Source organism: Sesamum indicum, linkage group LG1 (genome assembly GCF_000512975.1).
Source record: "Sesamum indicum cultivar Zhongzhi No. 13 linkage group LG1, S_indicum_v1.0, whole genome shotgun sequence".
NCBI lineage: Eukaryota > Viridiplantae > Streptophyta > Magnoliopsida > Lamiales > Pedaliaceae > Sesamum > Sesamum indicum.
Window position 1 is genome coordinate 9,373,431 of NC_026145.1, and position 12,472 is coordinate 9,385,902.

The window sequence follows — 12,472 nt, forward strand, 5'->3', positions numbered from 1 at the left end:
TCTTGGCACCATAGATTAGGGCATGCAACTTTACATGTGCTGAAACAAATTTCTGTATTGTGCCTTGACAATGAATCAATAAATCTGCATTGTGATACTTGCCACAAGGCTAAACAAACACGTGACCCATTTCCATGCAATGACAAACGATCTAATGCTCCTTTCGATCTTGTCCATGTTGACCTTTGGGGACCATACAAAACTCCCACTCTCACTAACTGCAACTATGTCTTAACCATTTTAGATGATCATAGTCGTAGTCTATGACCTATCTTCTCCATTAAAAATCCCAGGTCGCAGCCACTCTCAAAACTTTCCTAATCCTTGTCCTTAACCAATTCAATAAAACTGTCAAAGTTTTGGATTCTAAAAATGGATCAGAATTCATCAATAACAACTGTCTTGCCCTTTGTAGAGACCTAGGAATCATTCATCAAACTTCTTGTGTTTATACCCCTCAGCAAAATGGGAGAGTAGAGCGCAAACACCGTCATCTGCTCGATGTGGCACGAACTCTTTTATTTCAAGCTTCCTTGCCCATAAAATTCTGGGGGGAATCCATCCTTACAGCGACCTACCTCATAAATCGAACCCCTTCGAAATTACTTCAATGGAAAACTCCTTATGAGCTCTTCTACGATCTCCCCCCTACCTGCACTCATTTTTGCACCTTTGGATGCCTTTGCTATGTGACCAACACTAACCCTCATAAACACAAATTCGAGTCTAGGGCTCTCAAGTGTTTCTTGATATGGTATGCCACGACCTAGAAGGGATATAAATTGTACGACCTTGAAAAAAAGTGCACCTTTATCTCTAGAGATGTACAGTTTTATGAGTATCAATTTCCTTACTCTGCCACCAAACCTGTGACAGCAACCTATCCACATGTGACAGCAACCTGCCGTCATTCCTTCACACACTGATCTCGACATTCACATTCCTCGATCCCTTCCTTCCGCCTCTTCTTCAATAGATACACATTCATCTACTCCTATCGTCTCTACCTCACTCACTGTTTCTAATTCTCCTCCTGGACCTCCTCTTCGTCGATCCACCATGAATATTCAGCGACCCGCCTGGCTTGACAACTTCAAATGTAACAGTAGGTCCACCTCATCCCTTCTTCCCACTAGCCCTGCATATATGTCTTTTATGGCCTCGTTGTCTGTTTTGCAGGAACTCAGGTCGTTCACAGAAGTTGTTCAGCATCAGGAATGGAGAGATGCGATGCGAACAGAGTTGGATGCCTTGGAGAAAAATAATACCTGGTCCTTATCTCCACTACCTGAAGGAAATCGAGCAATTGGATGCAAATGGGTTTACAAAACCAAGCTGCGAGCGAATGGCACATTGGAAAGATACAAAAGCTCGTCTGGTCGCAAAAGGATTCACTCAGGTCGCAGGGGTTGATTACACGAACAGTGTTTCTCCTGTCGCTAATATTGTCACAGTACGGCTGTTTCTTGCTGCGGCCGCAGCTCGCGGATGGCCCTTTCATCAACTCGACATCAATAATGTATTTTTACATGGACATCTGGACGAAGACATTTACATGACTCCACCAAAGGGATACACTGTTGCCCCTCACCTGGTCTGCAAATTGGAGAGATCTTTATACGGCCTGAAACAGGCGTCTCGCCAATGGAACGTGGAATTCACGACTCGCCTGGTCGCTTATGGTTTTCATCAATCAGCTCATGATCATTGCCTCTTCGTCAAGGACACTCCCACTGGCTCGATGACGTTGCTAGTTTATGTGGATGACATATTACTTATTGGGCCCTCCTTATCAGGAATTCAGGAAGTAAAGGATTATCTTCACAATCTTTTTCACTATCAAGGATATTGGTGATGCTTGCTACTTTCTTGGCCTAGAGATTGCTCGGAGTACCGATGGTCTGTATGTTTCACAAACAAAGTATGTTTTGGATATTATTCGTGACACAAGTCTTGATCATGCCAAATCGACCTCCACACCCTTCCCTCAGGGATTGAAGCTGCGATCTGGCACTGATAAACCACTTTCTAACCCTGATTCCTATCGGCGTCTTGTGGGTCGCTTATTATACCTGGGTTTTACTCGTCCAGACATCGCATAATGCGTCCAACAACTCAATCAATTTCTCACAAATCCCTGTGATTCACACTAGCGTGTTGCCCTTCATGTAGTTCGCTACCTAAAGGAGTGTCCATCTAAAGGATTGTTCTTCCCTGCGCATAACTCCTTGATGTTGAAAGCTTATTATGACGCGGATTGGGCATCTTGCCTAGACTTAGGAGGTCGCTCACTGGCTTTTGTGTTTTCCTTGGATCGGCTCTGATATCCTAGAAGACTAAGAAACAGGCCACTGTCTCCAGATCCACTGCTGAGGCAGAGTATCGCAGTGTTGCTGCCACTGTCTGTGAACTACGATGGCCTAGGTACATTCTAGCTGACCTTGGTCTTACCGCTCCCGTGCCCATCGATCTTTTTTGTGATAATAAGGCAGCTCTTCGTATCTTGGCCAACCCTGTGTTCCATGAACGTACTAAGCACATTGAACTGAATTGTCACTTAGTTCACAACGCCTACAAAGAGGGTTTTATTTCACCTTCATTTGTCAGAAGCTCACTACAGCCCGCTGATCTGTTTACTAAGATCTTGCCCGTTTCGACCTTTGCCACCATGATTTCCAAGTTGGGCATGTTCTCGTTCGAGCCACGTCCAACTTGTTGGGGGGCTGTTGAGAATTCGATCCCCAATCCAGTGATCTTGAAGTTGAACATCAGGTCGTGTACGTTGAGGTCGTGGTCCACACTAGTCATTGCGAGATCGTTCACGATCTCGCATATCTTCAGAACGTTATTCCAAGTATACTTCATGAGGTCGCTACTACTTGTGGGGGGCTATTGAGAATTCGATTCTCCAATCCTGTGATCTTGAAGTTGAACATCATGTCGCGTACGTTGAGGTCGTGGTCCACACTAGTCATTGTGAGATCGCTCATGATCCGCACATCTTCAGAACTTTGTTCCTCTTCATGAGGTCGCTACTACTGAGGTCGCATGTGAGGTCACGTATACCACGTCTGTGGATTTTCTGGATACTAGATAAATTTTCTATAACTATATTTTTTGTTCTTTTCTGTATCCAACTTTATTAGTTAGTTGGGACGGTTACGTCCATTGTATATTTATGCCTTGTATACCTTCATTATTGAATGATAAAAATTGTTACAGAAAATTAGAGAGGATTTCTCTACAATGACTTGTTCTTGTGTTTTTTCTTGTACTGAGTGCATGAAAATCAACACCAACCCAAATCAACAAAATAATTGTGTTATGTGGAGAATTTGGAAAGAAGATAAAATTTCATCCAATAGATCAACCACCGCCATATATAAATTAACCCATTCCCGAAGCATGCATTATACTAGTATAGAACTCGTGTTATGCATGATTATATATATATATATATATAAATATCTCGACATTATAAGCAACAGTAATATTGCAATTAAATATATGATAACAAGACGTTTTCGAGGGTCGTCTTCTTTTTGCTTCTTCATATCATGATCTCTCTAATTCTTGTTTTGCTTCTTCATATTCACTGCACACAAGAGAAGAGATCAAACTTTGAATTTATTACGACAATTATTAGCAAATTGCTAAAAAATATGTGCTTTGTTTTTTTACATTTATTTTGAGAAGCACCATGAAAACAATCTTTTTCAAGAAGAATGGACCTCCTAGTGTATAAAATTAAGGGTTAAATGCAATTTATCTTCTATACTATTTGAAATGAGCAAGTACTCTTTGTGAATAAAGAATTAACAAATTATTCCATCTATTTCAAAAAAATAAAGCAAATTATCCCCTATCAATGGTTTAGATAGGGGGGTTAGTTTACTTTATTTTTCAAAACATAAAAGATAATTTACTATTGTATTTTTCAGACAAGTTCTTTTGCTCATTTTCTAGGGGTAAATTGCAATTTTTCCATATAAAATGAAGCTCTAGTAATATAACTAGATAATATGGTATGCATGTTGCAGCAGATCAAAATTAAATTTTATACGCAAAAGTAGTGCCAAAAGAGGACTTTAATTTTTCAAGAAAAAGGAAGAGAAAAGTCATCTAATTAGCGAAAATGTGTTCAAATAATTGCCTTTTTCCAGTGAAAATTTGAAGGATTGTAACTTGACATTCCCTTGTTTTCTTTCCCTGTCGAAACTTAAGATAATTAACTGATCTATTAAGTACATCAAAAGTACTACAAAAATAACACTCAGTTGATTCCTTCTGCTGCAAACTCACATGGATTCTGAATACCCATTTCTAAATTAATGGGTAATGAGAGTTAAGAAAATCCGCACATATGTCTTTTGCCTGCCAACTTATTTCACACCCACCTGAAGCCCACTGCATTTGAATTTGTTCCCTCTGGCTCTTGAGAAATTTGGACTTGAGTTTTATATTAATTAATATTCCACATGGACGCACTCACATCTAATTTGTATTTTAAACGCCAATATTTGAATTTTTATTTTTACCTGATTCATGGAATCACTAGAAAATATATGGGTTTTCGTTATAATTAATTATTTCGATTGAAAATTAAAAATTATAGTAAATATAAATTATCTACAGCAATAAAATGATTATTAATCATTATTTTTACAAATGAGATCAAAATATTAGATACAATTAAAAATATGACAATTTTTTTTTTATCTTAGATAAAATAATGGTGAACATTAATTAACCACGGACAAAATTTATGCCGAAAAAAAAAATAATTTTAAAATTAAAGTGATTTATAATATAGGAAATAATTGATTTTTTTTAACAGTGAATTCATCAAACAAATTAAAAAACCTTACATGTTTATGATGGTTCTTTTAGGTTTAGGACGACTAAAGATAAAATTTTGTATACTAATTATCCCTAGAAAGCGGTAGCTAGTGAATGATAAGACTTACATTGAGTCCAGATCTTACATGAAAATGCAGTAAGGAACTATCCAAAGAATAATTGATGAAAGGGCAAAAGCCAGCAGTATACAGTTAAGGTTTATTGCATCTGCAACAATGGGCAAAGTCCAGAGAATTCGTCCATCCTACACCACTATATGTGCCTCAGGACCTACCTATGTACATAATTGAGGCCTTGGGTTTTATTTTGGGTTGGTGGTGAGTCGATACTATCTGCATAGAGGAAGGTTATTATAATGTTAAAACAGTGTCAAGTGACATGACTTTTACAGGCCATCCATTTTATATTTATTTACATATATTACATCTATTATTTATCTTGATTGGTCAAATTATTTTAATAATAAACTAAAATTTTCACAACACGTACATTGGAGCTTATATACATTCAACTCTCGCCTTGGACCACACTATATCTAGGCCATTCGTAAACGGACAACCACCTTATTGACATCCCAATTGAAATTTTATGGAATGTATTAATTGCAATAATAAGTTAGTGTTATTTCTTTGACTTCAACTTCCATTTTTAAATGAACTCTTTAATTATGTGTACCCAAATAATCTCAAGCGTCAAATTTATGTTGAAATCTTATTGTACATGCATGCATGTTGCTAGCAAATACACAATCAAATTAATTATATATTCATCCCACTTATAGATATACAAAAAATAAAATTAACATTACAACAAATATATATGTATGCTCGATCGAAACCATACTTTTTTTCTTTTATAAGTATCGCACATAAGTTTAGCCTCTCAATGTACATACAATTTAACCTTAAAAAAAGTATCTAGGCATACATATTTGGATTTTAGTACTTTCTATGTAATCACAAAATAATAACAAGATCGAAACCTAATGATGCATGGATGATTTGGACCACTCTCGAGTGTCGATCATGCAAGTACAAGGTCCTTGGGCCTGGTCTAGTGGATCAGGGCTGGTACTTGGTGATACAAACCCCCGTTCGGGTTCAAATTTCTAACATACAACTTCTTCATGTCGGGCATTGCCAGACATTACGCACATGTCCTAACAAAATCTATTGGTCTTTGCTTATTTTTGTTTTTGTTGTGTTTGGGAATTCAACTCCCTCCCTTTCTTCCTCGATTTCTTGCTGTAGTCCTAAAAAGTCTATTTATGTCGATCATGTTGCGGTGGAACATACACGTTATCATTACATCTAATGAACCTCAAGCACACACTAAATTTTAGTATCATCAAATAATATATATTGCACCATGAATCATGTCATAATAATGCTTTAACACGTGACCAATCAATAGAAGACGAATTTTTCAAGTTTTTATTTAGCAATAGCATGCTCTTTACAGGGAAGACGATTAATAATAAGAAATATTCACAATAAATTAAATTTTTGTGCCTGTGTATAGTTTCTAATTTGTTCAGTCTAATTTTTTTTTAATATTAATAATATACATATACATAATATAAATAAACAGACTATATTAATTATAAATAATGAGTTTGAATGATTTATATAAATTTCAATAGGTCTGACCTTCTTTTCCCAAACAAAATGTTCTTACGACTTCTTTTTATTAAATTGAGGTTAGAACGAGCAATAATTTCCACAATGGAATACCCATAAAATCGAAAGTCACATTACTATAATATGATTCTTTAATAATTTTTCAGTTACATAGGGTGGAATATAAAAAAGAAGGGACTTATACCATCTTTTTTCCCAAAAAACCCAAAGCCACTAATCAATCACACGTTCATCGTCTCAAATCCAAGCAATGATGAACCTATAAAGGCCTCCACTTGCCGGCACGTGTGAGATCATTCAGAGCCCACATGTAACTGTTATCAGCCGTAAGATGTCGACTAATCCAACGGCAGGTCAACATGACAACGTGGGCCCACTAATGTAGCCATCAAGAAAGGACAAAAAGATGAACAGCGGCACATGATCCATGATGTAGATGCACCTCAGGAGTCCCTGATTACTGTTACTACAAACTGGATCACAGCATACTTGTTAAGTCTTATTCACTTCAGTTGCGCATCTTTCAGAATTCTCACAGTCTCTCTATCTCTCTCTCACTCTTTGTTTTCTTGAAAATCTAAACACTTTCACGTATTTAAAGCAAAGAAGTGATTCTTGTTTGCATCTCAGTCACTCTCATTCACTTTGATTCCAAGAAAGGATCAAACAACATTCTTCTTCCTCTTTATTCTTGAATGCTTTTGTAAGTTTGATATCTTTCTTTCCGTTTGCGTCGTTCTTGGGCGGTGATTTCTTCTGCAATGCTAAGTAATCATAATGATAGCTTTTGGTGTTTCTTGCTGATGGGTTTTAATTGTTGTGTTTAGATGTTTGGAAAGGCTATGTTTTTAAGCCGGTGCTGACAGTTAAACAATGGCGGGTGAAATTGAAGAACCTTTCGGGCTTGGTTTTCAGGTATTTGGGATCTGATATGATGCATTTAGTTAGTTGATCTGAATGTTGACTGTATATGAATTTAAAGTTCTAATCTTGAATTATTTTTTATCTTTTTCTTTGTGGGTATTAATGTTAGGCTTCTGAAGCAAAAGGTTGTTAGGAATATTGGTAGTATCGTTTATCTCAGAAAAAATCTTTGGAGGGCAAATCATCTAATGCATATTAGCATATAGTGGTATTTTTGGCTTAAAACTGTTGTTTCTAGGCCAAGTTTGTTGTTGGATCATACTCTAAATGTTGATGCCGATTATGTTTTAATCAGTATATCAACTATATGTATGGTGTGTATAATGGAGTCTGATGTCGGTCATGAATCATGATTATGGATCTTGGATTTTCTGCTAGAGTTGCTCGTTATTGACTGCATGTGATGAGAAACTACTTTTTGTTTTACTGTCGGAAGAAAGATAGGGATACCTACGGGACTTCCCTGAAAGTGTGAAGAAGTGAAAGGGAGTTTGGCTTTATTTTCTGGCAGTGTTTTGTCGATCGTGTGATCTTAGGGTCCATTCTCACAGAGAATCAATTTAGAAGATAGATGGAGGATGAAATGAGGCTTCAGCTTCAAACTCGAAAGGATCAAGAAATCTTTTCTACTGAAAATAATGGTGTCCAGCGCCGAATGCGACTATAAAGCAAATATAGAAAATTTTATGACCGATTAGGAAGCTTCAGCTGCTTCAAACATCACTGAAGAATGCGTTGTTCATGGCATCGAGAGAATGAATTTTAGATTGATATTTGATTTATTTGCAAGTAAAACAGTAATTTAGATAACTGATGAAGGTTCGTTTGCCTTCTTCCCTAATTAGCCACTCTCTTGAAATGAACAGGCAGATTCTCTTCATTCAGGCTCTATCTCATTTGGAAGATTTGAAAATGAAGCTCTATGTTGGGAGAGGAGGTCATCCTTCTCCCACAACAGGTATCTTGAAGAGGTCGAGAAATGCTCTAAACCAGGTTCTGTTATTGAGAAGAAAGCTTACTTTGAGGCCCATTTCAGAAAGAAGGGGTTGCTGGGTCTCAGTTCACCTGGAAGCCAGAAGGGGACAGAATACCAAACCAGTGAAAATGATGTCTCGGAGAAGATGGGTTTTGACGAGGAAATTAATCACATGAGTTTAGAAACGCATTCTCAATGCTTCGATGAAAGCCTGGATGGTTCAGTACACGATAGAGAGCATGAAGTGATGGAACATGATAAGGAAGTGTTTGGGACATCAACTTCTAATGCTGAAATTGCAGTTTCATGCGATAGTTCCTACAATGTCAAGTGTCTTTCTGAACATGAGAATGTAGAAGAAGCTGACCATGCTCAACTTGGAAGTTTACTTTCAATCGAATCTGGATCAGTAATTGAAGTGAAAGAGAAACTTGATGGTGAAGCAGCCTACTTAGATACAAACAATGTCTCAGATATGACCATTGACCTGTTCAGCGTTACTCATGCGACTGATGAAATAGCTGCCAATGCCAAAGATGAACAAAGTTTATCATCCAAGGTTTGTTGCTTTCTTACATCTGTACCTGTTCTAGTACGTTTAATATAGGGGAATCTTGAACCTTCACAAATGAACAACCATAATAGCTACTGATGATTAGTAATGCTTTTATCTTGTTATGCATGTGGCTCTGTACTCTTCATCAATAGTGTCTGTGAGCCTGTTGGATTAAATATGTGATTTAACAGGGTAATTTAATGCAGGAAGAATTTCCATCAGAGCCTGAATATATGAAGCCAAGATTGGTGTCGCGGGTTAGTGTTGCACAGAGCAGAATATCTGTTCCTGGCAAAGCATCGAAAGGCTCAGAAAAGAGTAAAACAGCAAACAATGTTCTATTCAGATCTAAAGCAGAAAGAAAGACTTCAGAAGCTGCTGGTCAGGACAAATCTGTAGCAAAGATAATGCCTAAACATGAGGTCCATTGTTCGTTTAAGTTATACTGTAAAGACAAAAGCATGTCTTCATTTTTTGGAATTTTTAATTGCTTGCTTTTGTTTTGTATTTCTTAAAATAGTTTTCGTAGATTTTTATCTTGCCCCTTTCCTAATCCTAACGACTGGTTGTTCTCCTTTCTGCAGGTTGGATCAAAATTACAAGGATTTAAAGAGACCAAAAGGTATCGCATTTTCTCGTTATCATGATAGATACTTTCTTCTCGTCGTTATTTTGTAAGCCGGCACTTTATTCATTCTGGATTACAGGGGTGAAAAAGAATCAATTAACAAAAAAATGACAGAGCCTCAGTCTTCTACGTGGCCGAAAGGTTCCAGTAGAGTGTATCAAAGGGCAAACAGGTTGACAATAAATATTAGTGAACTTGCATTAACAGCATGCTGTGAGTTTTTCCGACCTCACAACTGTCTTATGGTTTTTAGGGTCAGGCCAGCTGCTGGTAAAATTGAACCAAGCACAAAACAGGATAGTTCTAGGTTCAGTTTCAAATGCAATGAGCGTGCTGAGAGAAGGAAAGAGGCAAGATACTTATGCTTCTGTCAACTGAACCAATGTTAAGATAGATTACATATACTTTATTTATGGAGTTCTCTTTTTAGTTTCAGTTTGATATGAAGTTAGAGGAAAAAATGCATGCAAAAGAAGCTGAAATGCATCAACGTCGGGCAAAGACTAAGGTAATAAACTCTGAAATCAATCTTAAGGGCTCAACAAGCAAGCTGTTTTTATATTTGCAACTGAAAACTAAAAGATGAATGACTTACCAATCAGGTGGAAATCTTCACCCAACGAATGAGATCACACTGATGAAAAGTATATGGAATTAAATTGTGGAATTTCTTTCTTATCATCATTTTGATAAGTTTCTTTTCATTGAAGCAGATAAATATTCACACTTAACGATTTGCTGAAATTATTCTGTTGTTTGTAGGAGAAGACAGAAGCTGAGATCAAGCAGTTGAGGAAAAGCCTCAACTTCAAAGCCACACCACTGCCTTCCTTTTATCGTGGCACTTTACGGGAGTCGGATAGAAAGAAGGTACCTGAACAAGTCTCTAACGGGCTCATACTAAAATTCATTTTCTGGTTGCAACAAGTATTAGTGGGCAATAATACAGTCCATTTTTTCTAATAAAAGCTCCTTTGGCTTTTGCAAAATTGAGCAGGCAATTGCTAGCAATGTAGAACCACGCAAACTAAAGCCCAAATCAACAAATACTGGTGGCAGAAATCATCAAAGGTCTTCAGCAGGCAAAGGCCAAGCAATTTTTACTGCTGCACCTCCAAAGACAACTGATCCACCACCAGCCTCAGGATCGACCAGCTGCCATTCCACAGTGACTTCAGACAGCGGTCCGTCATCTCCTGCTGCAGAGACAAGCTATGGCCATTGTTCTCAAGCGAGAATAAAAACTCTGGTGGGGTGGAAGAAAGAAAAAGAGGAGAAGCAAGCAAATTTGCGAAAAGACAAACTCTCTGCAGGTGGTAAGATCTACAAGGGCAAAGCAATGGGTGAAAAGCAAAAGAAAAGAACTGAGAAGACCAAAGGTGACACGGTAGTCAGTTTGGCTTCTTGACTATGGTAATTTGCAATCGCCATTGATCGTCTTGCTCGTCTCTAACTCGCCCTGCCTTTTCTCTGTTTGATGTTATGATGAGAAGAAAAGCATGAAAGAGGTGTCTCTAGTTTAGACAATAAATATGGTATCCGCGCGCATTTGCTTAGTGACATGTTTTGATGGTTTGGCTTCCCATCGGAATCAGATGCAGCAGATGATGTACATTATAGTTGTATGTGTCTATTGTGAAAAGTTAAACTAAACCACAAGACTCTTGCGTTGTATTGGTTGGTATGATTAGTATTTAAGTGGTGATTGAGAGTCATCCAATTCAACTTAAAGATGGTTTATGGAGTCATATAACTCCAATCTGCGTAGTTCCGTCTAATAACTGCTTCCAATTTGTTTGGATATTCAACAACAATAGCTGCAGAAAAATCCCCCAATGCCTTTGCCTTGGCTCAACATGCTATTGCTCCCCACTTGGATAGAGTTGTCAACTGTTGGATCATACATACAATATACCATATTTATGGTCTCATCGTATCCGCATACATCAAAGAGCTCATAAGCCCAAATCTTTGATTATAATAGAGAGTATTTATGGACAAACTTGTAAGATTAACTTGCACTAATCATTTGTCATTTAATCATGCTATCAATCTCGGCGAAGCCTTATTGGACCACGTACGAATGAGCATATTAATAAGCAGGGCCCAATTAAATAATGGCGTTTGGACTTTAATGCGTCATAGATTATATTTAAAATGTTATTGCAATAATGTAGGTGGAGGCGGCCCTGAAGGTGGAGAAGTAAACTATTCACAACACCCTACGCTACCAACCTTAAAGCACGGTCCAACATACAATGCAGTGGGTGCAACATTAAGACTATCATATATATGAGCTTCATCACAAAAGAAACAGGAAAACAAAAAGTAAAAAAGACAAAAATTTCAAGAATAGAACACAGAATGATATAAGTGACAAGTGACCTACAAGAATTCTCTTTAATTTCACATACATATTTGATCATGAGTTAATAATCAGCTTTAGATACATGAAAAGTGAAGTTATATTAGTTTAGTGGAAAACAAAACAGAAGAAGAAGAGGAAACACGATCCAAAAACTGATTAATCTTGATCCTGATTCCAGAGCTGATGATGAAGACGACTGATCTTGATGGGGTGGCTTCCTGTAGTAAAACGGAAACCAGGGCAGAATAGGCTCCGGCGGCGGCGGCACAGCTCCATAGAAATAAGGGGATGGAGGAGTAAACGGAAACACTCCAGCAGGAGGAGAAGTGGAAACTGGAGCTGGTGGAGGGAGGGTGGAAACTGGTGGCGTTGTGGACAGGGGAGGGTTGTTCCCGGGGCCAGTGGGTGGTGGATAGCACGGATACGGACACTCCTCCTGCGGCGTTGTAGGGACCGGATACTCAAGAATTGTGGAGAGGAAAAGAAGGGTTGAGAGTAGCATGTGAAGGGTGGAAGCCAT

At 37.9% G+C, this 12,472-nt stretch overlaps 2 protein-coding genes across 3 annotated transcripts; one reads left to right on the top strand and one right to left on the bottom strand.

Moving 5' to 3' along the window:
* Positions 7,002-11,315, top strand: LOC105160095 (protein WVD2-like 7). 2 transcript variants are annotated; one of them, XM_011077359.2, is made up of 10 exons: positions 7,002-7,203; positions 7,328-7,415; positions 8,291-8,959; positions 9,163-9,378; positions 9,541-9,578; positions 9,664-9,756; positions 9,838-9,934; positions 10,015-10,092; positions 10,347-10,454; positions 10,582-11,315. In XM_011077359.2, the coding sequence occupies exons 2-10, from the start codon at positions 7,374-7,376 to the stop codon at positions 10,990-10,992; spliced, it is 1,752 nt and encodes a 583-aa protein (XP_011075661.1). In that variant the 5' UTR covers positions 7,002-7,203; positions 7,328-7,373; the 3' UTR covers positions 10,993-11,315. The 2 variants fall into 2 exon arrangements, with proteins under 2 accessions (XP_011075661.1, XP_011075665.1); XM_011077363.2 differs by having other exon boundaries at positions 7,003-7,203; positions 10,021-10,092.
* Positions 12,053-12,472, bottom strand: LOC105161965 (leucine-rich repeat extensin-like protein 3). The gene has a single exon (XM_011079853.1). The coding sequence runs from the start codon at positions 12,470-12,472 to the stop codon at positions 12,053-12,055; it is 420 nt and encodes a 139-aa protein (XP_011078155.1).

What these genes read in the sequence shown, in the direction of transcription:
- LOC105161965 (XM_011079853.1), bottom strand. Translation starts at nt 12,472, where the DNA reads ATGGCTTCCACCCTTCACATGCTACTCTCAACCCTTCTTTTCCTCTCC.
- LOC105160095 (XM_011077359.2), top strand. Translation starts at nt 7,374, where the DNA reads ATGGCGGGTGAAATTGAAGAACCTTTCGGGCTTGGTTTTCAG. An exon ending in AGATAATGCCTAAACATGAG is followed by an intron (nt 9,379 to 9,540) that starts GTCCATTGTTCG and finishes TCCTTTCTGCAG; the next exon opens with GTTGGATCAAAATTACAAGG. An exon ending in GTGCTGAGAGAAGGAAAGAG is followed by an intron (nt 9,935 to 10,014) that starts GCAAGATACTTA and finishes TTCTCTTTTTAG; the next exon opens with TTTCAGTTTGATATGAAGTT.